Source organism: Leptopilina boulardi, unplaced genomic scaffold, assembly GCF_019393585.1.
Source record: "Leptopilina boulardi isolate dan_hultmark-lab unplaced genomic scaffold, ZJU_Lbou_2.1 LbouV2_273, whole genome shotgun sequence".
NCBI lineage: Eukaryota > Metazoa > Arthropoda > Insecta > Hymenoptera > Figitidae > Leptopilina > Leptopilina boulardi.
In genome coordinates, this window is record NW_026137833.1 from 199,463 (window position 1) to 227,378 (window position 27,916).

At 27.8% G+C, this 27,916-nt stretch overlaps 2 protein-coding genes across 17 annotated transcripts in view; both read right to left on the reverse strand.

Annotated features, from left to right (window-relative positions):
* LOC127281548 (ankyrin-2-like) overlaps positions 1-12,079 on the reverse strand; it is a 173,392-nt gene extending 161,313 nt beyond the window's left edge. For 14 of the 16 annotated variants that reach the window (XR_007843054.1, XR_007843051.1, XR_007843055.1 and 11 more), the window contains exons 1-2: positions 11,781-12,079; positions 9,236-9,578 (exon numbers count right to left, since the gene is read on the reverse strand). Coding sequence is in view for 11 of the 16 variants with exons in the window: in XM_051305281.1 (XP_051161238.1) it covers positions 9,236-9,409 (174 nt within the window). In the remaining 5 variants the exon portion in view is untranslated. The remainder of the gene's footprint in view (positions 1-9,235; positions 9,579-11,780) is intronic. The other 2 variants (XM_051305275.1, XM_051305276.1) reach the window with 2 other exon arrangements.
* A 1,813-nt stretch (positions 12,080-13,892) lies between these two features.
* LOC127281550 (zinc finger protein 423-like) lies at positions 13,893-27,894 on the reverse strand. Its single transcript, XM_051305292.1, has 3 exons — positions 27,527-27,894; positions 22,863-25,460; positions 13,893-18,248 (listed from the first exon to the last, which is right to left on the reverse strand). Exons 1-3 carry the CDS (start codon positions 27,695-27,697, stop codon positions 16,338-16,340), a joined length of 4,680 nt encoding a protein of 1,559 aa, XP_051161249.1. The 5' UTR covers positions 27,698-27,894; the 3' UTR covers positions 13,893-16,337.
* Between the last annotated feature and the right edge of the window lie 22 nt (positions 27,895-27,916).

A 27,916-nucleotide genomic window follows, 5' to 3' on the forward strand; every position in this document is an offset into this window, starting at 1 on the left:
GTTTCAATCAGTCTCAATTTTTTGCCGAAAAAACGTAATTCTAAATTTTAAAATATCATCTTGGCGCCTACTTAAGAATATTTCCCATGCATTTTATTCTTAGAGTTAAAATAATACTCTTAAAATAAGAACTACTTCCTAAAATCAGAAATAGTTTTTAGTTTAAAAATTTTTCTTATTTTAAGAGAATTACATTCTAACTATAAGAATAAAATACATGGGAAATATTCTAAATTAGACCTCAAGGAAATTTTCTTAAAAGAGTTTTGTTTTTTTGGAATTATTCTTGAATTGTTTATTTTTTAACCTTTTGATTTTTAAATTAAATTATTATATTCAAATTGAAATTATCGAAATATATAATATTATTAATTTATGTTATTAGAGTGTCATCTGTAGATGACATTCATTTTTAAATATAGAATAAAGAAATTGCGAATGTTTCTTCGACATATTTTCGTCATCGTTAAAAGAAAATTCTAAAACTCCTGGACAGTGAACCAAAAATAGATTTGGAAGTGTTCTCTCCAAGTTTACAAAATCTTCATTTAAATTACTTGCTAGCTTTACAGATGCAAATTTCCTGTTCACATTATTATCATTATTATTAATAAATTATGAGTTCCAAAATTATACCCACTCATTTGAAATTTCGAAGGTTTTATAAAAAAAAACAAACAAATAATCTAGAAATTATTTTTCATCACTTCTCAATGAGAAATTATACAAAAAAAAATTAGTTTAAAAATATGCCACCACTAAAATATTCCAAAACCCGTTAAACTCTAGATTATAAAATTATGTTATTATTTCAAATTATAAAACAAATATTAGTTTTGTTTAGTATAACATGACGATGAACGCATATATTTATAGAAATAAAAACTTTTGTGTTGGTAACTTTCATTTTTCCCGTTTTGTAAAAGAATTTATTTCTTCAATTTTAAAGCTTCTAAGTACTTAAGGAAAAAAATATGTTTATAAGATTACGTCCTTATTCATTAATTTATTTGTCATCTTTTTAATTCAAATTACTCAGTTTCTGTAAAGTTCCAAATGCAAATTTACGTAACTTGCTTATAACTTTAGTAGTAGTATGAAGTAAGAAACTTTTAAAAAATGCATAAAAATTTATAATATTGTGACCTTTAAATCTTTCATTGAAAAACAGATAAAAAGAGGAATCCTTACACACGTAGGTTATATACGATGTCATTATAATTCCGGTTTTATATATTGATATTTTATAATGACTATCAATGAGTAAAGTTTTGCGTAAATTTAACGAGTTTTTTTTTTATTTTTGGATATACATCTTCTAAAAATAATGCTTATATGCTTGTATAAATAATGTATGCACATGATTATAAATTGAACAAGAATTCAAACTAACATGTGTAAATTGATTTCCATTTATCTTCTTATTTAATTCAATTTGTATTTTTATGTAATTTCTTTTAAATTTTTTTATCTTTATTTTAACACGACGTAATCAGAAAATAGTTTTTTATATTTGAATAAAGAAAATTTTATTATTTTAAAAATTAATTTTAAATTTAATTAAAAAATTGTTTCATTTTATTTAATTTTAATCAATAATAACAAATTTCAATGACTTGTATATCTCACCGCTGTCACCTCAACTTTGAATACTGTTATTTTATATTGTTTTTGGTAGAATTTTTCATTAATTTTAATGGCTAGTGATTTTGTCCTCACATTTCCATATAGAATATGTTTGTATATACGTATATATCAAAAGTGATTAAATTACAGCAAAACTTGTATTTTAGAACTACTTTCATAAAATAGTTTTTAAATTATGTTGTGTGTACCTGATTTGGTATAGAAAAATTAAAGAATACACAAACATAATAACAAATTTTTTTGCATAGCATAACCGGAATACATATAATATGCCTATAAGAACGAGGACAATGGATCCAAAATCGCGCAAGCAATAACCTTCAAAAGCTCGAAATTCCAGTTCGACTTGAATTTCCTCTAGTTCAGAATAATGAACAGAAAAGTCGTTTATTTTTATAAGAAGAACTATCCACAAAAATTTACTTCAACTAACATAAAAATCAATCTGGTAATTAAAAATCTCATTATTGTAGAGAATAAATATTTTTGCTTCAGTTGATTTTAAAAATTTTAAAAAAAAAGCTTTAATTTTATTAAGACACTTGAGTATACATTGAAACACTTAATAAAATTAAGTAATAAACATTTTAAAAAACTCCAAACACACTAACATTTAAACTAAATTTTTGCCTTCTTGCTATATATTTATAATTAAATAAAATTAAAAATAGTACAGTTTGGGCTTCCGGTAGAAAGTCAATCTTATATGTATAGATTAGGTATCGAGGATCGGTTGCTACACTTGAAGGGTGACACACCTCTTTTGTTACATATCGGATAAGGGAAAGTTTAGTTCCCTTCACCCTCGCGTGTTATATTAAACCACCCACCCTAACGAAGAGCCCTACAACCAAGAGAGAGTGAGAGAGAGAGATGTGCTATTTAGGGATACACACATATCTCTCTTTTCATGTAAAGAGGGTGTATGAAAAGTACCTAGCCTCGAGGGTTGACAATAGCGACAACCACCAGCAAAGTACTTCAAAACAGAAAAGAGACCTCATCCAAAAATGAATCGAGCTTCTATACATCGCAAAAAAAAAATCTTCAAGAAAGCACCGCTTAAAGCTTATCGAAGGGTTCCTATATTTAAAGAGGTTATTGACTGTTAAAATCAAATTCCCGTGATTTTATATTGTATATCTAAAATAGCTATATTGCAGTGCGATAAAATTACTTCCTGATTATCATTTGTTGATTTCAATATTTGTAATTACAAAAATTATCATATTCCATTTATAAGATTGCTGCTAATTTTAAAATTTGCTTATAATTAATGGATTACAAACAGTTTTTGGTTTTTGGAGGAATTAGGAGATCAACATTACCCTAATTGTACTATGATAAATGATAAATTGCATCTAACAGAAATAAACTAGAAGCTAATTTTTCTTGCTGCTGAAGATGACAAAGCTAAAAACGGTAGAATGCAATTACTTCCCAAAAAGATATCACCTAGTTCAGATCATTACAGATTTAGAATCACCGATACAGAATAGTTCCCTTCAACCCTTTTTTGCTTCTTCAAATTTCAATTACACAATAGAACAGAATATTAAATATATAAAATCAACTAAAGCTTATCTCAACAATTGTAAAGCAATTAGCAATGTTTAAAATATCTAAAAACGCATTATTTACAAGAACACCTTAATAGCTTTTGATAATTTTAAATCAGTGTACAAATATCCTTATTATAAGATTGACAGCTACAAGTATTTTTGGCAAAGAAGAACCTGATAACCTTAAGCCGCAATTTTCACGACCTGCATTGAGCTCACATCGCAGTGTGTTTTTGATATATAGTTCGTTCCCTACATAGCGATGAAAACAGAAACTTTGGCAATCATCCAAATGGGTTCTCAGCTGCTTTTTTCCAGAAGTTGATAAAACATATGACGCCAAGGTGTATTTTAATGTCAAGGTAAAACAGAGCCAAACAAAAGAATTTCTCTCGAAGACGCAACAATAATAATTTTTTGCTCTAATTTTTTAAACGAACCAAAAAGAAATATATTGCTAATGGTTATATAAATTTTTGGCGTTCTTATAAACTTTCAACTCACTTTCCAACAAGGATGTAGTTCTTATGATAATAAATATAATCGTTATAGTAATAAAAATATCGTTAATACAAGGATAGAATTAATAATTGAAGATGACATATGTTAACAAACAATTAATTTCGATGCAACGTGTTTGATATAATGATAATTAGGATAGTAACGAGCTTTTATTATTTGATAAACTCCTGCATATATTAATTTATAATGATCACGTTTGCTAAAGGCAAATTAATAGCTAAAAATAATGTTTAGGGACAGCAAATATAAGTTTGCTATGGGAGTTAAATTTTAGCTAATAACTTCTTAATTGTCTTAGCAAATATTTTAGTAATGGCAATTTTCGACAGCATACGTAAATAATTTCTTTCTGTTAAGGTTAGGTCCAAATTATGTGAAACGTAAAAAAATCGAAAATATAAGCAATTATCGACTAATTTGTAACAGCCTTTTTTTTAATACAAAATAAAAATTTTTCTTTCTCTATGTGAAAATGGAAAATTAATGTATATAAAACTACAGAATGACACCTTATTTGGTTAATAATATCAATAAATAAGTATAATTATATAATAAAATGAAAAGTACTGCCTATTTTCATTTCAAAAATTGGAAATTTTTAAATAAAAATCATTAAATTTTAACGTTGTAAAATAAGGTAGAAGGAATAATTTTCCCAAAACAAATATATTTTTCAAATAGATAAATAAAGCTGCTGGGAAACCTATATAACAATAATAGATTTGAGAGAGAATTTTAGCATTTGGTCAAAGACATAAAATTTCCCCTCCTGCGCCAGTAAAAGATCAGACCAATGACACCCAACTATGCGAATGCATGAGAACGCGACAGCTGCTACTGTTTCCCCTTCTAATAATTCCCAAACTGAGTCAGCATGCGTGTGCCTAATTCGAATTTAGACTACACAATATGAATATTGTTTGTGTATGTGCATACAACTAATACCTGATATAATCTGACGTCAGTCTCAAAAATTGACAACACAATATATACATATATTATGTTAATAAATACTCTAGTCGAGTCATCAAAAAAGTTTTTTAAATATTAAACTACATCATCCATGAGATAATACTCTTTATAATTTGGTGAGAAATTTCTTTTACGAGCGGCGCCACCCGACATTTTTTATTATTTATGTGGAATTTTTCTAGATAGAACTTTATTTATACAAATTTGAATTGTAAATTCAAAAATTTTTTGAAGAAAAAATTAAAACTATCACTAAAAATAAACAAAAAATTTTTTAATGTAAGGTCCCTTCAAAATTTCCACACAGAATCATCGACTATAAATAAAATCTTTATCAAAACATTAATTGTCAATTTTCCTGAAGAATAAGCTTGTGATGTATTTAATAAGCTTAATCAATGATTCAATGTGCTTTTTGGCAAGCTCAATCTCTTCAACTAAAACAAACATTCATTTCCGATTCCAATTTCGGGTCATCGATTTTAAAATGCCTTTTTTTACATTTCTAATATTCAATCTGCAATTCTATCTCGCTTTACAATTTTCACTTTAGACAGACGTTTAAATTAATATTTATTGGCTATTTTAAAACGTGAAAATTTATTCTTTTTCAAAAAAAAATCCTTAAATAAATATATCATCCAAATAAAATCTAATATACACCGTCCGACACAATTTTTGACCCACAAAAAAATTAAACATTTTCGGAAACTAGGACCCAAAAAAAATACCCGTGTCTGGCTGTTTTGCTAGATCAAGTCGTTTGTGGTTTTTAGGGATGAAAACAACCTCTAAATGAAAAGTGACAAGATATCTTTTAAAAATTATTAATATTTTATAAAACCTCAGTATCTGGGGATTTTCGGGGTCACTGATTATTAATCTGATGTCAGATTTTCAAAATTCAAAATGGCGGATCCAATATGGCGATCAAATTTTTTAAAAAGTTATTAATTTTTTATTTTATATCTGCTATTTTGAATTTTGAAAATTTAACATCAGATTCGTCATCAGCGACCCAAAAAAATCCCTAGATACCAAGGTTTAAAAAAAATTTAATAACTTTGTAAAATTTTGACCGCCATATTGAATCCGCCATTTTGAATTTTGAAATTCTGATATCAGATTAATAATCAGCGACCCCGAAAACCCCAGATACCAAGTTTTATAAAATATTAATAATTTTTAAAAGATATCTTGTCAGACACGGGTATTTTTTTTGGTTCCTAGTTTCCAAAAATGTTAGATTTTTTTGTGGGTCAAAGAAAAAGTTGAATTTTGTCGGACGGTGATATAGAACAATAATTAGCAATTTTCGAAAAAAGAATTTTAATACATTTTTATTTCTCGAAAATAAAAAATTGAAAGAATTTCATCCAATTTATATTTGAAATTAAACTCTTTTAACCTTGAACTTTCAAATATCAGATGTCATCATTAAGAAAGTGTTTATCTGATAATAAAAATATATCTTATAAAAGATACCGCTCTCGTGAATAATGGATTTAAAGAGCTGAAAAAAATATATAGAAAGAGCTGTGTGTATATTTTGTCATCCCTATATAAGAATAATTATCGCGTTCAACGACTTGGAATTTCCGCTAGTATAGAAGAAGATCACCGGAAGCCTCAGAACCTTCTGATCCTACCCAAGAAATAAAATAAGACGAGCAGTGTGTTCCAATCGTATAATTCTTATCTTGCTTACGCTTTACTAAGAACATAATTGTTGAAAAACACGCGACGACAGATTGTCCCTTGTATATTACCTAACAACAATGTGGGTACATTATTACTATATATATATATTCTTTTAAGGCAATTATAACAATGGCAATAACGTCAATTTCTAGTCAAGTGAAGAAAACTATATATTTAAATATTTTGATTATAATTTACTAATATTATCACAATTATTATGTCTATAAAAATTATTTTTAATAAAATATTTAAAAACTCGAATAAAACACAAACTAAACAGAATTTTAAAATAGAAACAAATAACTAAAATGAAATTTGTGTTTGGAATTTTCAATGAGAATCTTATTTACTTTAAATTGAACAAAAATAGCGAGAAGCCGAACGTCAGAGTGGGGAGATGAGAGCGTGAGAGATACTAAGCATTTGTCTTTCTCACTCTTATCTCCCCACTCTGTCTCCTAAACCTTCCGCAAGTTACGTACGTTAATTTTTAAGTTATATACATTTATGAACTAGTAATTATTAAATAGTAGTTTATTTAATGTAATTAATTTAATATTAATTTAATTGAAATAATAAATTACTCAATAATAAAAATTATTATCATAATTATTATTATTATATTATTGTTGTTTATAAATAAATTATTCAATAATATTTTAGTAATTGAATTCTTTTGTTAAAAGACTCTTCGGGAAAATAGAAAATTTTTTCAATAGCAGATGGGATTTTCTTCCCTTTATGCATATAAGAGATTTTAAACCATGTGAATTCACAGAATCCCATAAATTACCAATTTAATTCTAAGTAAGGGAAAAGCGTTTCTAATATAAAGCGGATTTACACGCTCGTATTACCAATATTTAAGCAGGCTTAGTTTCATTAAAACTAATAAATCCTTATTCAATAATTTCATTCAATAAATAAACGATTTAATTTCAATGACTTAATCAATAATAATTATACATGGTAGTATTTTATAAATTGAAAAAAACAATTTATCCTTCAATATCGAATAATGTTTATAAGAAAAAAAAAGCAAAGTTTCGATTATAATCAACGTTTTTAGACTATTTTGTCTATAACACCATTTTAATAATGAAAACATCTAGTGTCTAAAAATAAAACTATCGACTTAAAATTATTCAATATTTACGCAACTTTTTTTTTTACAATACTGGTAATGATTTTATTGAATACATAGAATTGAAGTATATGGTTACTAAAATATATAAGATATGCGCATTGAAGAAGAGGACCTAAGAAGTAAATGAATTATAGGTAATGATTACGAGTTTTACCTTGATTAAAAATTCTTTATTTATGTAAAATCGAAATTAGTTTGAATATTTTTAATGTAACGAAGAATTAAACAAATTATTTGTATTAAGAGTTTATACTCTGTGTATTTTCACATTAAATTTTCAAAACATAACCTATAATTTTTTGCTTTTTAGGTCCCTTTTTCAAAGCGCATCACATATACACTAAAATCTTTATGGGAAATATCTATGTGTAATTTTATATACAAAATTGTAAAATCAAAATTTGTAAAACTGACATATTTAATAAGGTTGTTATTTTTATTTAGATTTATGTTAATGAGGCTGAAGTCCGCAACGTTTTGAAAAACGAAAAATTAAAATAGAATTATTTTTCCAAGTCAATTTATTTCTAATTTTTATTTTCACAAACTTTCAAGTTAGAAATTAACACTTTTATAGAAGCCAATTACCTCCAAATAACTAATTTTAAGCCAAAGTAATATATATCGTCTTATTATTTTTTTTTTTTTTGTTTTCGTCTATAAAAACGTTGTGGACTTCATCATTTACGTTGCCTATTATTTGTTTCTTCTTTTCAAAACATATAGAGATTAAAATTATGGAAAATTTTATCCATGGAAGGTAGATTTTCCATAATTTTAAGGGCATGTTAAAGTCGAAGCAATTTTTACATAGAACTTCAATGGAAAAATCGCATCATATCTATATTTTTAAAAAAGAAGAAACCACAAAGTCCCCACTCTATAGGCGATTTAAAAAAAAACGTGTAGTCAGTTTCCAAATTCTCTTTCGGATTTGTTAAGTTAGCGATACTAGCGCAGTCTTCTGGGAAAAGCACTGCAACTAAAATTGCAAATGGCTGACTACAATGTATCCTTTTAATATACAGGAAATTCATTTTTCTTTCTTCTTCTCTTTGTGGCTTTCAGCTTTTGCAAATTGATTTTAACAATACTATTAGTATTTACGTCGAGTGATAATTTAGTAAACGATCATCAGACGCGCAGCAGACGACAATTTTAGTATTTCGACATTTTCACTATAGGTTTGCTTGTATCGCTAACTTAACAAATCCGAAAGAGAATTGGGAAACCGACTACATACCTTAAAGGGAACTAGGGACTCCTTATACTATTTAGGCCTAAGCAGAATGAAATCTCTAATCGTAAATCTTAAGCTTTTACATGAGAGAGAAAAGGATAGAAATATCTTCTGTCCTTTTCTTTCTCATGTAAAAGCTTAAGATTCACGATTAGAGATTTCATTCTGCTTAGGTCTTTTCGTGGAAGAAACATAATGAGAAACATAACCTTAGTAAAAATAAACAAGTATTTGCGCATGTCTTTTGAACGTTTTCCTATTGGTTGAAAAAAGCGCGTTAATTTAAATTGCCCATTAAAGATTTTTTAAACGATCATTATTCCTTTTATAAAGTCTAATAAAAAATTAATCTCTTATTTTTCAATTTAATTAGTAAAAGAAAAATTTGAAACTAAAAATTATGGAAAAAACTGAATTACAATAATATTAATAATAAAATTTTACCTGTTTTCCTGGTCGAGGCAATGTTTCAACGTTTGTTCCACCTACAACGGGAGCTTTCTCCGTTCCTCCGTTTTGATGACTTGTATTAACATTAGCATTGTTAATCACATTTGTATTATCGGAACTATCAGTACCCCCTTCGCCCCCGCCACCTTTTCCTTCCACGCCCGTCATCACTCCCTTCTCGCCACCCCCGAATCGTTTTATTATTTTTCGTTATCCTCCTTCTTAAACTTTTACCCCTTTATCACCTTTCTTCTCACATACACAATCACTGTATATATATATATATATATACGAATAATATATATTATAATTTCTCGTTTTCCTATAATGAGGAAATCTTGAAACAAAAAAGTATACAAAAAAAACTTTTAAAAATTATTTTTTTTTTTTTTTATTAAATTATGGTTTTTAATGAATAAATCCCCTTTTAAAAAAGAGTTGCTCCAAAAAATTATGAATTATATTTTGTTGAAAAATAATGATAGTAGAGAAAATTTTAATGATTGTCTTTATTATATTTAAAAAGAATGAGAGAATTTTTTGTTTTAATAAAATGCGAAATTTCAGATTTAAAAAGGATAACCCCGGGATTTTATAAGAGTGGCTCAAGGAAAAGATAATCTCAACTAGAAAATTAGATTATGTAGATCTTGGGAACGTATATATATATATAATAAAGTAAGTAAGAAACCAGGGCATATAATCCCTTCCTTTTTACATTTTTCTCCCTTTTTCCCTGATCTGGGATATCACGAACTGTCAAATGCAGTGACTATTTGCAGATCGACCAACACGCCCTCATCGAATCGACATTCTCGCACTGCGCAGGCTGATTATAAACGTCATATATATATATATATATATATATATATATATATATATATATATATATATATATATATATATATATATAAATTATTTATAATTCAAGTAAATATTAGTTTATTTTTATTTGTTTTTCTGATTTATTAATAAAATTTGTTTGAATTAACCAAACATTGTATTGAATAAATTAATTGATTAATTTAGTCAATCAAAAATTTTTGATTAAATTTTTTTTTCATTACGACCATAATTGCATTGAAAAAAAATTAATTTGATTCAAATAATCCATTTCTTGACTATTATCAAATAAATGTTTACTTGAAACAAATAATTTTTATTTAAATTAAAAAAAAACTGTAATTGAACCAATAATTTTTGCATTTGAATCAAATACCATTTTAACGGACTCAAATATAATAATTATATTTAATACAAACAAATATTTATTTGATACAACTAAATATTTCTTTAATACAAAAAAAATATTTCTTTCTTTCTGTTATTTAAATGGCCTCTTGTATTAACAAATATCCAGTACTAGAAAAATATTTGATACAAAAAAATATTTATTTGTTGCAAGTAAATATTTATTTAATAATAGTCAAATAACAGATTTTTCGAATAAAATAATTTTTTTTTCATTGTAAATTCAATTTTTCTTGCATTAAAAAATCGATTTTGTTTAATTTTTTATCAAATTTTGAAAAAATGCACCCTTATATGTGCCATAAATGTGATAAAAATTCCAGAATCTTTTGCAATTCTCAAAAAAAAGAATATTTATTTGAAATTTTCAACTTTTATCATAATCCAATGTTAAAAATTGAGAATATTAATCAAATATCCTTTCTTGAAGAATTGCAAAAAAAATTCTGGAATTTTCATCACATAAAAACATAAGGGATCATTTTCTAAAATTTTGGAGAAAAATTTAAAGAAAATTGATTTCTTCGAAACAATAAAATTTTTTTTTGCTTTCTATTAAAAGAATAGTAAAAAAGTGTTTCGGGGATTCAAAACTTAACGTTAATTTCCTAAAAAAAATTTTGCGAAAAAACTGGAAATTTCTGGTTTTATTATTAATTTTTTTTTTTTTTTTTTTTTTTTGAAGACTAATAATAAAATTACTATTTTTCCAAAAAATGAAAAAACAAACTCCAAAAATGGATTCTAATTAGAAATAACAAATCGACTTTTTCTCATAAGGTATAATGGTTCACGGAGACGCAATGTATGAACGGCAGAAGTCTATACTGAGAAAAGGCTAAATTTGGATAGGTCAAGGATTACATTGACAGATACCGGTTTTGTGCCAGGAGCTTGACTTGAGATTTAATTAAAAGTGAAAGAATCAAAACAAAATATGACATACTGAGTATACGAGAACAATTTTAATTTCATTTTTTTAAACTTTTAAAGTTAAATTATAATTTTTAATGTAGTATTTAAATTTTGCAAACACACGAAATTATATGAAGCAATATATTATATAAATATTGATACAATTCGTAACACCTAATATCTGTCAATTGTCACGCCGGCCGGCACATTATAATTAATTGTCAAAACTGTTAACTCATAATTTTTTTGGAGCAACTCTCATTTTTTCGAGTTGTCGTGACGCCCAATATTTATCGAACGCGTCCTAGAACGCCTCGCCAGCTAGAATTTCAGGGGTTTTTACTTCTAGCGCACTACTATATAAGATAGTTACCAATATATAAAGTCCCTTACAATTTATATAGATATATATATGTGTATATATATATATATAATTCTATATTGAATATTATGGTTTGCTCCAAAAAAAAAAAAAAATAAAACACTTTTCCCTTCACTGTCAAGTCACAATTTGTACGCGCATTTCACTTTTTTTTCCACAATAACCGAGTTAATTTTCTTTTTGAAAAATAAATAAAGACACGTATATTTTTGTTTTAATCGTAATTTTAATGGAGAGTTCGAGCGTAATACAACCACCCTCCGTGAGACTCTATACCGTTTTGAACAAACAGGGATCTTGTGTAGAGTGACGCCTGGTGCTCGTTTTTGGAAACTATCTTTCCACCACTCCAAAAAAATTTCAAAAAATCGCGGGAAAATATTTTTTTTTTTTAATTTTTCTTATAGATACTATTTTAAAATGTAAAATTTTTAATCATTTTTTCATTGGATTTTAATATAAAATAATAATTAGTAATTTTAATTTAAAACTATCGATTAATTTCTTTTTGAACTAATTTGAATATAGTTCAGTAGTGTGACGTTTGAATACGTTGGTAAAATCAATATCTACGCTCAGTTACCGGCTTTTATGCATGTTTACATTGTACAGTGTTCACAATAGCAGTTTTAATGAAAATTAGCAAAATTGACAGAAAATGACTATTTTTTATATTGTAATTAACTGTAACAATTGTTTCAGAGATAAGTCAATGTCTTTTTTCGATTATTTTCGAAATTTTTTGCCGTTTTCACTCATCATTCGTTATCGAATCTGAATTTTTTTTTGTCACTTTAAATATGGTCTGTCAATGTCTGGAGAAACAACAAACACATATTTACGTACATTTTGTGACACACGAGCTTTCGGCATCTGCATTGGATACCAAGGGTTATACAGATTTTCCACTTTTCTTGAAAAAAAACTCAATTTTAAACATATTTTACTCTTTTAATTTAGAAATAGAATTTAAACGATTGTTAATTACAGTAAATTAGTCTGTTTAGTAATTATTAAAATCCGCAAAATATTAAGAACTAAAAAATTCCGAATAAAACAAATTTTAAGGTTATGTGTAATTCTCGCTGACACTTAAGTTCTGCGTGTTGCAACAAATAAAATTAATTAAATAGAATTTAAATAAATTACTTTTTAAATAACATGTAACGTGTAATAATTAGAAAATGTTTTTTCTACCGGCCTAGAAATGATCAGGCTAGTAGTCAACGAGTTCCTCGTCTACTGGCCGGCTAGTAGAAAATAAATTAAATTTCGGTTCTACTGGCCTTCGACTGCATAATCTATTCTAAAAATAATTTTAAAGAAGTTTTTAAATAATTATTAAATCCATTTAATATTTGTTTTGTATTAAAACCGTTTTTTAAATAATTATATAATGAAAAAAAATTATATATTTAATACAAATAAATTCGATAATAGCCAAGCAACCGATTATTTAAATCAAATAAATTCTTTTCAATGTATTATGGTTATAAATTTCTATGTTTTTTTCTAAATAAAAATTATAAAATTATATAACAATTTTTGAAGATTGAATTTTGGAAAATGTAAAAAGTTTTCCTTTTTAACAATAAATAATAGGTATGAAAAAAATAAAAAAATTTGTAGGCAAGTATAATTTTCATAAAATTCCAATTAAAGAATATTTCCATTAATCAAAGGAAGAGTTCTTTTTAAATTTTCAGGAGTATTAACTGAAAAAATTTATTTATTTATAAATAATTAAATTTTTTCCATTTATAGTAAAAAGAATTTTATTTCTAGGATCAATAGTTCATTTTTATTTCTTTTTTGTAGAAAAATTAAAATTTGAAAAAATTAAAACTCATTTAGGTCAATGTAAGTTCAAAGAAGGTTATTAATAATTAATTTTTTTTTTAAATCAAAATTAATTTTTGTTGACAAATTGACGCCGCACGTTTGTCTAACTTCAAACATTGTAGCAATAGTAGATATAATCAACAGAAAGAATAAAAAAGTAATTACATGTCAATTAGTTGTTAATAATAATTATCGCTATGAATTTTTTGTCAGTCTAAAAAATTCAATAAAAAATGACACATCAAGGATAAATAAAAGTAATTTTTACATTTTATCACTAAACCTGCCTATATTTACACATTGTAATCCAACATTTACATGTATATATAAAAAAATATTTATATCGTTTGCAACCAGTGGCATGTTTTTTTTTCATTCATATATATATATGTTGCTCTTAGATCGTAAAAAACACATTTTCTGAACGGATTTTCGTAGTAAATAAAAATTGTTGACGTCTTGGTAATTATAATAAAAATGCAATTAAATTAGCAAAAAAAAAATATGCAACAACATTTCACACAAACTTTCTCATTCTTTTTTTTTTCTTTTCCTATTTTCTATTTAGTTACCTAGTCATTCACAATTTTTTTTTTTTTTTTTTTCAGTAAACAACAATTATTATATAGACCAACAAATTTTATTTTATTAATTTCTTCATCGCCACTCATTGTTTCAAAAATAAAGAATTAATACTGTAATGTTAAGCAAAAAGTATAGAACCTTTACAACAACAAAAAAATATACTGTAATGAGAAAATTAGCGAAGAAAGTAATAAGTAACAAATATACAAGGAATTTTAAATTTCGTCTTTTTTTTTAATGCTACCAGCAACTTCTTTAACTTTGGTTTTCGTTAATGATAGAGATATATATTATTTTCAAAACTGATGATTTTTACCAGTAGCAATTTATATATTATGTGTCCCAGGTAGAAATTTAATCACTATGACCATGATTTTTAGGATCTATTTGATTTTAGTAGTCGTCAAGTAGATTCTAATTTCCAATACATTTCGGTCCTATTTTGATTCTAAAAATCAGGGCAAATTTATCTTTTTTACATAGAAAGACATAAAGTATACACTAAAAAAAAATACTTGATTTCAGCCCATTTTTGAAGCTGAATTCAAGATATAGAAATGATTATAGTTACTTGACTATTATCAAATATTTATTTGTATTAAATAATTATTAGAATTAATTAAATGGTATTTGTTTCAAATACAGAAATTATTGGTTCAAATACAATTTATTTAATTCAAATAAAAATTATATTTGGTCCAAGTAAATATTTGTTTGATAATAATCAACTAACCAATTGTTTAAATTTTTTTTTCAGTGTAGACCCTGGAATTTAAAAAAAAAATTCGAAAAATTTGCTAAGATCTTAAATGAAACACTACAAATGACTAAAATGTGTTTAATACTGTTTATACAATATATAATAGTGTATAATAATAATTATATAATTATAAGTATATAATTTTATATATATAACATATATAATTTATATAATAGTTTATTAAACACATTTTTGACTTTTAGCCATATGTAGTGCTTGAATTAACATCTGAGAAGATCTTTCGAAATTTTTTTAAATTATTAGGTATTAATTATTATTATTTTTTCAATTTTTCAAATCTTTTTAAATTCTACTTTACGCCTTTTCATAGAAAAAACGGTCCCCGATTTTTTGAGTCAAAAGACGATCTAAATATAATTAAAATTACAACCTACTTTACAATTGCTGAAACTTAATAAACCCTAAAAATTCAAGGTACTTAAATTTCGACTCAGGTATGATTTCTCTCTCGACTTTAAAAAAAAATCATCAATATCGAAGTTAAATCACATTTTTTTTTTCATATAAATATTAGAGTCGCATAAATCTAATATAACACAGTATGGTCACGTAGAACAATATTATGTCTTCGTTTTTTTTTATAATTATTTATGATTATTCCCAGCACAACTCAAAAATAAAAAAAAAAAAAAAAAATTGTGAATAACAATTGACAAAGGATATATATTTCAGTGTAGACAATATATTATAGGATTACAAGTGAATTGAACAATTTTTTTTTTTTGTCAAACATACCTTTTAATATATATTCACTTTGTTCGTCTCCTAATCTCTTCTCTATCTTTAACAAATTCTAGTTTTCAACAACTTTTTCCTCGAAATGAACAGATAATAATAATTGTTTATTGACAATATGAATTTTTTCATTTCTTTAATTATTTTATTTGATAATCATGTCAATTCTGTTTCGTCAATGTCACCTTAACTCAATGCAATTTGATTTATCAGTCAAAAATACATTTCTCTCGACATTAAATTTTTTTTCAATAGTCGAGAAATGAATGACAATAGTAATAAAGAAAGAATAATGTTAAAATGATTAAATAATGAAAAATAAAAAAAAGTCTGGATTAAAAATGTAGTTTGCAATTGAATTTTTGAAGAAAAAAATTAGCAAATTACATTCTTATTTGAGACTCTAAAAGCCTGTTTCTAATTTTTTTTTAACAATCTTATACTATTTTATATTACGAAAAGAAATATTTTACATTTTGCGAGAAAATAAATAATATATGAATAAAAAAATCGCGATCTTAATTATTATTATTATTACTATTATTATTATTATAATTATCAGGCTAGTAAACATTCACGCTTAATATTTTTCAATTCGCAAAAATTTACGCGTCAAATTGTTTTTCATCAGAATTTTCCAACGATTTGGAAATATCTCTCGTTTCTGAATTTTCTGTAATTAAAATCTCCTTCTCTGATTTTGCCGTTAAATTGCAACTCACACTTGTGTCAATTTGTAAAGTATCAGTGTCCTCGAAACCAAAACTATCAATTAAATTTAAACTTTCATCAAGATCAGAACTTTCTTGTGATTCTAATTTTTTTTCAATTTCACTTGGTTCTGAAACTTTTTCCTCATGCAATTTTTCTCCTATATTTTCAGTTTCCCTTGATTCTAAAGTTTCAGTAACGGCCAATGTTTCTGTTTCCAAAGTTTCAGTATCAATTTGAGTTTCCTTTGGTTCTAAATTTTCAGTTCCACTCAATTGTTCCTTTGGTTCTAATGTCTCATTTGTTTCTAAAATTTCCTTGGCTTTCAAATTTTCAGTCACATTTGGAATTTTTTGTAAAATTTCAGTAGCATTTGATATTTCCTCCATTGTAGTCCCGTTCGAACTTTTTTCCACACATTCGATTACAATCTCCTTTTCTTTCACTATTTCCATTTTTTCCGCTTGTGAAAATTCATCTTTCGATGATGGGGAAATTGTTTCTGACTCTAAACCATCATTTTGCTCGCGAATATCATCCATTGTTGAATTGGCAGCTTCCAAAAGACCTTCCATATCAGATGATGCCTCCAATGCAAGTGGTTCATCCATATCGACAGATTCCTCCATTTCAGAATGATTACCATCATTCGTTGGTACTTCAGTTTTTATTATTCCATTGAGAGAATTTTTCACTGGCTCAAGAGATAAAGTTTCACTTTTCTTTTGTATTTCCATTACTACCATTGGCTTTTTGATGATTTTTTTATCAACATTTTTGTTGCATAAATTTTGGGCAAAATGCTTTTTTAATTCTTTCTCAACGATGAATGTTTCATTGCAGGTGTCACATTTTAAAAATGGATAAACATTATTGTGTTCTGATTTAATGTGATTCTCAAATGAAGTGTTATTGAGAAAAGTACTAGTGCATAATTTACATTTCTCCTTAATGCTGTGAGATTCCATGTGATATTTAATGTGTTTTCGAGTCATAGTCTTCATACAAATGGTACACTTAACATCGTCTCTAGTGTGAACATCGAATCTATGATGTTTCATTAGTTTAAAGGAAGCAAAAGCTTTTTTACACGTATGACAAGGATAGCCAAGACCTTGATGATAGGCTTCGTGTTTAGCGACAAAATCAAAACGCAATGTTTGACCGCAAATTTGACAATTTGGTTTAGCGTGATCGGATGTTAAATGAATTGTTCTCTGTCTCTTTGTTGAAAATCGCATTTTGCAAAAATAACACAAAAATGGTTTCTCCCGTATGAAATGATGGGCTTTGACGTGCGATTCAAAATTTAACATACGCACTTTCGTTGAACAATAATGACAAATAATTTCTTGTAAATCTTGAAATTCTTTACCATTTTTGTTTACGTCACAAGAATGTGAATAATATTCTTTGCTACTTAGAAAAGTAACATCACAATAACCACATTGAAGCCATAATGGATGGTATTTTTCTACGTGAGTTAAAAAACTTTGAGCACCTCTAAAAGTCTTTCCACATGGACATTCTTGTCGTACAACACGCATTGATTCATGAAGTGACATATGTTTTGTGAGACTCTCCATGTCTTTGAAGAGTTCAAGACAAATTGCACATCTATAAAGATCCATATCTAATGGATCGATTGTTCGATTATTATCGTTGTCATTAATTACATCGTCTTCATCAATCTCTTTAGTTGATTTTGCTTCTTTTCTTGAGATGGATGTGTGCATTAATTCGCCTTCACTGTTGTTTGTTTGACTGTCGTCTTCGATGTCGACATCAACATCATCATCGGCATCCTGAAAATTTAATAGAACAATGAAAACTTTCTAACTTTCTAACTTAATATAAGTTTTACCATTTAAATTAACTTAATTTTTTTTACATTTTTAATGGTTTTTAAATACAGGACAACCTGAATTAAAAAATCATCTAAATTTAAAACTTTCTCATGTAAAAAAATTTTAGGAAGTCTATTTTAGACAGTTTTAAAAATTGGTTGTATAATTTTTATTTTTCTGAAATTCAAATAATTTCTTCCTCTGTACTACAGCTCTATAGACCAAGCTTTCAATCAATAGGGAAATATTTAATTTTTTAACGAGTAGTGAGCAAGAAATATTAAGCAGGCCAACCTGCAAAAGAATTCCTTTAGACTGAGAAATATATGCTATTGAATCAAGAACATTTTTGCCAAAGACAAAAATTATTTATTCAAAAACATATGCTTCAGAATCTATACCTATAATATTTTACAAATTCTATAGCATATGCTTTTGAATCAATTATTTTTTATTTTTAGGTCCGTCAAACCAGCACCTCCACAATTAAAATTTTGAAATCAGATTACACTAGATTTTTGGGCTTTTTTAGGGCTATTTTTGGACTTTATTAAGAAATTTTGGGCTCTTTAAATTTTTCCAAAAATTTAATTATTTTGTGGAGCTGCCCGCACTTACGTCAAGCTGTTGTTTTTGAGTTTAGCGGTAGAGCCCAAAAATATTGGGATCAGTTAGAAGAAGAAATAATAAAAAATATCGTAAATGGCTCAAAATATACACTTGTTTTAAAGTTTAGGGGCAGAGCCCAAAAATCGGGATGGCTGTTTTTGAGGAGCCCAAAAATATTGGGATCAGTTAGAAAAAGAAATAAAATAAAAAAGCGTAAATAGCTCAAAGTTTACACATGTTTTGAAGTTTAGGGGTTGTTTTTGAGTTTAGATGTAGAGCCCAAAAATTTAGGGTGAAAATTTTAAAGAGCCCAAAAATATTGGGATCAGTTAGAAGAAGAAATAAAATAGCGTAAATGGCTCAAAATATACTCTGATTTCAAAGTTTAAGGGTGGTTTTAGGGTTTAGGGCACTGAAAGAAATGCTTTGGGGGGAACTGACAAATAAATATGGCTGGGGTTTTGTTTTGAACTGGCGATAAAATTAGGTTATGTTACCCACTTTTCTGTTGACTTAAACATCTATATGTATTGAACGCAATTATGTATGGCTGAACTGCCTATATAATATATGTCAGTATCCAAATAGCTGTTTACCAATTCATTATGGGAAAACTAGAAATAATTCTAGCTGTACCGACGAATTATTTCTTTCAGTGGGGTAAAACGCCATATTGGATCCGCCATTTTGAATTTTTGAAAACGGACTGCAGATTCGTAATTAGCGACCTCGAAAACCCCCGTATAACGAGGTTTAAACGAATTCGATGAATTTTTTAAAATTCGTCCGCCATATTGGATCTGCCATTTTGAATTTTTGAAAACGGACTTCAGATTCGTCATCAGCGACCTCGAAAACCCCCGTATAACGAGTTTCAAGCGAATCCGATGAATTTATTAATTGGAAAACTTGGAAAATGTTAGTTGCTGATATTAAAAGGGTTGGTTTTTTATGAAGGGGTGAGTTTTATAAATCGGGAATATTTTTTTTGAAGAGCCCAAAAAAGCCCAAAAATATAGTGTATTTGATTTTTTTTAATTTTAAGTTTTTACATAGTGGAGGTGCTAGCTTGACGTAAGTGCGGGCAGCTCCACAAAAAAATTAAATTTTTGGAAAAATTTAAAGAGCCCAAAATTTCTTAATAGGGCCCAAAAATAGCCCTAAAAAAGCCCAAAAATCTAGTGTAGTCCGATTTCTAAATTTTAATTGTGGAGGTGCTGGTTTGACGGACCTATTTTTTTTATCCCTTTAACGAAAATGATATTTTTGATCAAATAAGAATAACAAATCTCTTCCAGTTAATATTTACTACATAATGAGGATATTCCTCCAGGTATACCTGAATAGGGAGCCGTCATTCTGACCACTTATTTTACATAATATTGATCCAGGTATTAAAAAAGATCGTCTCCAGATAATTTATGACAGGAAATAATATTATAATCCTTCAAGTGTAACCCGAGGTGTGACGTACATCATGTCATGGAGCTTTTAGAAAAGATGCAGCCACAAACAATATATCAACACTTTCGCACTTGGCAACCATTACTTATTATAATATTTGGAACTCCTCAATAAAATTTTATCTCAATCCATTCAAGTATTTTACGAGAAAAGTAAGGGACAAATTAACATTACAGACCTAACAGTCAAATAATCTTAATCTACAGAAAAGTCAAATTTTATTATAATAATTAGGCTGAAGACACAGTGGATGGTACACTGAGAGAAGACAAGGTTAAGATAACCAGAAAAGAGTAGTTACATCAAATATAGTTACAGAGCACACAAATTCTGGTTAACCATCAATGTCAAAGTGGGAGAAGAACCCCAAGTTGCTCTAAGCCAAGGTGCTTCATTGTTGAATCACAGGAAATAATTGAATCCCCTACTACCAAATGGACGTCGTCAAATGATAAGCGGCTAAGAGCCACTGAAAAACGTCTTCAGAGATCGGTGAAGAATCGCTGAAAGTGACATACAGCAGAAGGTCATCAGCGTACATAGTGTACTTGATCCAATGAAGAAAAATAAGCTCAATTTCCCACAGGTAGAGGTTGAAAAAAATAGGTCAGGGCGAACGAAGGTGAATGCACTCTTTACATTAATTGAGATAGCCAGGGTGTGACAAGAGTCCGCAAAGCCACTGAGAACGTTTGTAGTGAAAGCAGCAAAGATGGAAATGGAATATTTGTCAGAGCCAATTAAATTCAGTGATAGTTTGCATCTTTAGCACATAATAATTGAAATTAGTGGTTTACTTATTTCGATAATTTAGATTTTTGCAGATTAGGATGAGGATTACACGCAGCAAAAAATCTAGTTTTTATAGCATGATAAAGCATGCGTTTAACGCATGAATCTTTTCCATGCTATTATAGTAGAAAAATTCTAGTAATATTAGTAAGAATTCATACGTAATTGGTTTTATTGGTGTCCATGTTTAAAAGGTTTGGGAAACACGCTTTCGTAGTATGAATTTAATACTTTAAATGCTGAAGCGCCAAGCACAAATCGTATGAAACCAAAACCTACTACTATTACAGGAGTCTAATTATACTTCAAGTACACTTCAAGAAGTATAAAATTCCAATTTTATTAAAGCTTATAGAAAAGGTGAAAGATATATTTGAATCCTTTTCTGTACACTACGTAGTTGGGGTATTGTTTGAAGTCATTTATGACTTAGGATACAATCACATAGAGCAGATTAGTGCATCATACGTTGACCAATCAAGAAATAGTATCTTGCGGTAATTAACGTTTTCTGCTAGAGACTTAATCTTAATTGGCTAAAATCTATTCTGCTAATCTGCTTCGTGTAACTGTAACCACAGTAGATTACAAATACTAAAACTTCACTTATTTTAACAGTTTTGCAGTTTCATTTATTTTTAGTTAGGATCGTCTCATAAGCTCACCTATCGTGATCTTAATTTCCCATTGGGTAGAATCAGCCAATCAGATATTCTCCATAAGAAACAATACAGTTAAAATAAGTGTGACTTTTCCCATCGAATTGATTCATTCCTGTTAAAATAAGTAAAACTTGAGTGTATAGGCAGTTCCAGAATAGGTGCAAAAGCCAAGTGCAGGTCCAAGTTTTTTTCCTATATTTTGATGAATAGGAATTGTATTTGGAGTTGTACTTGGCTTTTGCACATATTCTGGAACTCTCTTACGACCAAAGTCATTTTTGAAATTTTGTGTAATTATTTTAATACATTTTAATTAACCCAATTTTTGGGAGAACTGACGTATCTGTACGTAATTTTTCTAAAAATAAAAGAGCGCTGTTACCCTACAGAAGAATATTTTTTTCACTTGTGGGAATTCACACGGACAGAAAAAAAGGCTATGATAACCGGAGACCCAAGCAGTAACTGCCTAAGTGAACAAAGCAGTAGCATTAAATTTAACACAACTTGGGTCCCAAGCAGTATTTTCCTGGCAAAGGCAACCTGTATTAGCTGGGCAATCTAAAGCGACGTTCACTTTGTTCTGCACAGTTGCAAATACTTAACACACAAGTAGAATAACGGGCACAGTGGCTAACACTTTGACAATAAACGACACCCACTATTGAAAAAATGATAATGAATATGGAAAAAACATTATTAAAATATATTTTAAAATATTAATAAACTAAAATACAATAATTGGAAGTCACTAAAGTAGCAGGAATATTTTATTTGTTTATATTCTCAATAACATCTTACATTTTGGGAAGCTAACCTCAAAAATGTATCAGTTTATCAGATAACTTTTCTATATTGATAAAATCATTGGAAAATTACACATCAAGTTACTCTACTTGTGTGTCAAGTATTTGCAACTGTGCAGAACAAAGTGAACGCCGCTTTAGATTGCCCAGCTAATGCAGCTTGCCTTTAACAAGCAAATACTGCTTGGAACCCAAGTTGTATTAGCTTTAATATATATAATATTTAAAAACATACATACTTCAATCTTAAGAACGCTGTGATCTTTGCTGCACTGTCCAGGTATCAAGTCGAGGAATTTTCTGTCATTGAAAACCGAACTGGAGAAATTACTATCCGACGAATGAGACATCTGATCAGAATCCTTTGAAATACTGGAATCCTTTGACTTGTCATCATCACCACTGTCACGGCTAACTATCTCATAGGAATCATTCTTCTTCTTTATTGTAATGCTAATTCCAATTCCAGAATCACGATCGCTACTTGATCTTGCCACTATAATTTTATCCCGTTCCATTTTAATAACTGTCGGACATTTATCCTTATGCAGATACATTGTATGAGGATCACGGAATCCACGTCCGCATTCACAGGTTGTTTCACTTGCACTATAGATTTTTCGTGATGATGAAGACGATGATGATTTCACTGATCTATCTACCGAATCCGTTGTAGATGATGCTGACGACAATGATGGTGTAATACTTTCATTAGAAGATGTTCGCGAATCATTTCCCATACTTCCATCCAAATCCTCATTGAACGTCTCGTTATTTTTCTGTGTCAACAAATTCGGTGTCTTACATCTATTTTTGTATTTGTGCGATATAAGATGTATATTATTTTTTGTCTCGCCTTTCATTCGATGTAGTTGACGATGAATTTTCAAACTTTTTGGAGTAGCATAATATCCACCGCAAATATTACATTTATATTGGGTCTTGATGGGAACAATTGTTTTTGGAGATTCCTTCTTGATAATGATTTGACTCTCGTCAAATTTTGATACAATTTTTTGATTTTCAACCTCATCTACTTCCATCATCATTGGTATTGATTCAATTGGTGTATTATCAATTTTTCGTTTCTTTTTCTTGCCCATTGTGATGAATTTACGTCTTCTTTTTCTTGGCGGTTGTTTCTTGATAATAGAATCCGATTGTTTCTCTGTTGCTGATGATAATGTGATGCTGCTATTGTCACTGGTTGTTGCTAAATCCTTCATAACATTTGACTCTGGATAACGAATCTTGTGATAGGCGATATAATGCTTTCTGATATCCTTACAATTGCACGAGCAGAGATTACATCTGATTAGATTGACCGGTGCTTTTGGTTGAATGACTGTTTTTGAAGGTGGACTTTCTTTGGGTAAGTCTTTTAATACTTTTTTCTCCATCTCAGATGGAACTTCCCTGGATACCTTTACTCTTTTGGTGAGTTTTTGTGTGGTATTTGTAATAACATTTTCTCCATTTATTGGTGATTTGAAATAACGATCGAGACTCACTTGTTTGGGTGTGGAGACTTTTAATTTTGAATCTGTTTTCACTTCGGTAGGGATATTTGTGTTATTTGATTTTTTGTAAGATTTACGAATCCTTGGTATTATAATTCCATGAAGTGCAAAACAATGAGTACGTAATTTTGAAATGGAAATGTATTCTTTCTTGCACGCTGTACATTGATACATTTTGAGTAGATTTTTAGCTGGTATTTCTGTTTCGGTTACCTCTTGTTTCACTGATGTTAGTGGGAAATTTATATCGGTGGGGGGTAAATTTTTATTTATTTCCGGCTCATCAATGACTTCTTTCTTAATAACGCGCAATGTGGGTTTAAAATTCTTTTTCGTTCTATTGCAAACCATTGGAATACCATGAACTTCGAGACAATGAACTCGTAGATACCAATTTTTCGTATATTTCTTACCGCATATTGTGCAAACATTCATGTGTTTTTGTAAATCACCTGTATGTATCAAGGCAGTTGTGGAAGGTTGTTTAAATATTTTTTGTCGTCCAGCTCGCTGTGGTGGCAAAACAAAATTATGTTCACGTAAATAATGTAGTCGTAAACTTTTCATGCAACTGTATTTTTTACCACAGGAATTACATGAATGACGTTTCAGTAAATCCTCAACAGTATAGTCATTTGGATTCTCCTGTTGTGCCAACCATCTTTCATGAAATTCAGTGAGAATTCCATGTACTCGAAGTGAATGACTGGCGAGTGAACGAGCATCTGAATATCTTACACCACAAGTATCACAAACTAATGGTTTTGTAGGATCAACAGTTTTTCCAGTTGATCGGGGAAATTCCTGAAATTTTGGTATTTCCATTGGACGTGGAAATTCTTTTGAACGTGTAATTTCTTTTTTTCGTGTAATTTCTAATGGACGTGGAATCTCAATTGGTGATGGAATTTCTTTTGATTGTGATAAATCTGCTTCTGTAGTTACATTGTGAAGTTTCAAAAGATGAGATTTTAAACTTCGATTATCCACATATTGCTTACCACAATAGGTGCATGTATATAATCTCTTCCAACTTTTAATGGCAAATTGAAAATTAGGTAATGATGAATTTCCATTGTTTAAAACTGGTTGATATGGAATTGGTGATGCAATTTTTAATTGATTTTGAATATTATTTTTAGTTGTTGTCTTCTGATTTTTATTGCTCTTACTAGATTTTGGTGTTTGAAGATTTTTAATTACTTTCAATGTTTCCCATATTTTATCGCATTTCTCAAGACAAATGTAGCATTCCTTTAAATCAAATCTTTTTGTATAGTTATTGATCGTTTGTTGATTATGAATCGTTACGGGTTCCTGAAATAGAGAAATAAATTAAAATATTCTAATGGGAAAATTTTTAAAATTGGTATTTTTTATTACAATTTTCTTGTAAAAATGAAATTTTAAAATTTTACTATTTATTTCACTGAAAGTATTTATTTTATTATTCATTTATTGTATATTTAATGAAATAATTTTTAATTCATTTTAATTAATATATTTGAATTTAAATACAATAATAAATTATTATTATTCTACAGAGACTAACGATGTATTGAGTACAGGTAGACGAAAAAAAATTAAGCAGCATGCTATATAGTTTCTGGTATCCGGACAAAAAGTCCAAAAAAAAATCCAGAGTAAATGAAATCCAAAATACAAAAAAAAAATTTTATTAACTTTGGACTTTTTTTATTGGATTTTTTGTCCTGGTCAAAAAATCCACAAAAAAAATAAAAATATTAAAATCCAAAATAAAAAATGGAAACAATTCTGTTGAATGAAATTGATGTGATTGTCTTTTTTTTTTGTTTATAAAGTTATGTCATTTCAAAATCTCTCGTAACACTTAGTCCCTTCACATTCAACGTCAGTAACAAAATTGTTAAGTATTATTGATAACAAAATTATTATTATTATTATACAATTTTTAAAATTATCAAATACAATATGGAACCATTAGAAATTATAACAAAAGGTAGAAACGTATATGGACATTATCAAGGCAGAATATTCACATGTAAATAACAAGAAATGAATTATACAATTTTCAATGTTTCATTATTTATTTTGGACATTTTTATTTATCTTGGACTTTTTGACTTTGGACATTTTTACTTTGGACTTTTTGTACTTTGGACTTTTTTTTTGGATTTTTCGGTCTGGATTTTTTGGATTGGATTTTTTGACCTGTAATCATAGTTTCCCTAAGCTTTGTATACTCTATTATTCGACTGTATTTTTTAAAAGTGTATGTGTGTGTGTGTGTATGTAGAGGACAGGAGCTAAGGATGTATTCAATGCAGGTAGACAAAGAAAAAATTTAACAGCATACTACACTTAACTATAGTTATTCTAAACTTTGTATTTTTATTATTCGACTGTACTTTTGTACTTCTATCAATTATAACTATTTTTGAATTGTACTTAAAAACAATTTTTTTCAATTTTGAAAGTGGTTGATGGTAAGTTGAATTTCTCTAATTCACGCAACTCTGTTTTACCGGCAAGTTTGTGTTCAAAACTATGGCGGGAATACAAACACGTGTTCCAGTTGAATCCTGATTATACATTACGATCACATCACATCTTACATCACAATATATTTAATATTGTATAGATTAAAAATTGTCAAAATATTTCACATTAAATTATCAATAAACAAAATTATTAATGATAAATTTTATAAAAATATAAAAATTGTATTAAAAAAAAAAATTATTCGTTAAAAAAATAATTGAATATTTTAAAAATTATTAACACTTGTTATTTTTTCTATTTTTGTGAAACTAAAACTTTTATAAATTAAAAAAAAGACAAATTTTCAAAATACATTTTAATAGAATATAAAATATGCAATATTTTCTAACTCGAATAAAATTACAAAAAATAAAAACTACAAAGTTATCATATATTCATTCAGACAAAAAATAAAAAAAATATATGTATATAATTACTCCTGCTATGCACATTTTTATCTGGAACGGTATCAATAATACTCTTGTAATCAAAAAGTACACAAAGTTCAAAAAAAAAAAAATACCCTTTATAAACTTTGTAAAAACCGATCATGTGATTTTTTTTTCTCATTAAATATAAACAACAAAACACCTTATAACTTTCCAAGGAACAAACAAAAATCAAAATTAATTAATTCAAAAGAATTATCAATAATAAAAATATTTGTAGAATTTATGAAAAAAAAATAGAAAAAATTATCTTCTAAAATAATGACAATATTATATAAAAAGTTTCCGAAACAAAACACTTCTAAACAAGTTGCATGAAAGTCAAATATAGTTAGGGTAAGTACTTTGGAAAATGTATTTGTATAATTGTATTTTTTTGGTATTTAAAAAAAATCAACAAATACAACTTACCTGATTTAAAAATGGTAAAAATTGTGTGGTTTGAATGTGAAAATTTTCTTCCTCAATATCTTGTGGTTCATGTTTAATAGTAACCAATCCATCGTGTGTTGTCGTCGTCATGTCTCCATTGTAATCAGAATTTAAAGAACTCATTGAAATATGCGATGTATAATCATCCATCTTGACCGCGAATTATAATACTGGCACCAATCAAAAACAATAAACACCAAATTTCTGACAAAGTTCCGACATTGTTTGTATAGTATTTATTTAAATCTATTTTCTGCTAACGTTAAGCAGGGTCGTGAACTATAGCGGACATCTTTGCACTCGCAGCCGCTGCTGTGTCGTTCGTTGTTCATTCCATTTCAGTTCCTCCATTCGCCGGTCCCCCTCTTG

Bases quoted from the DNA above. Each gene is read 5' to 3' on its own strand.
- LOC127281550 (XM_051305292.1), bottom strand. From the start codon at position 27,697: ATGGATGATTATACATCGCATATTTCAATGAGTTCTTTAAATTCTGAT. The intron at 25,461-27,526 runs GTAAGTTGTATT...TCTCTATTTCAG, and splicing joins TTTTACCATTTTTAAATCAG to GAACCCGTAACGATTCATAA. The intron at 18,249-22,862 runs GTATGTATGTTT...TTAAATTTTCAG, and splicing joins ACAGCGTTCTTAAGATTGAA to GATGCCGATGATGATGTTGA.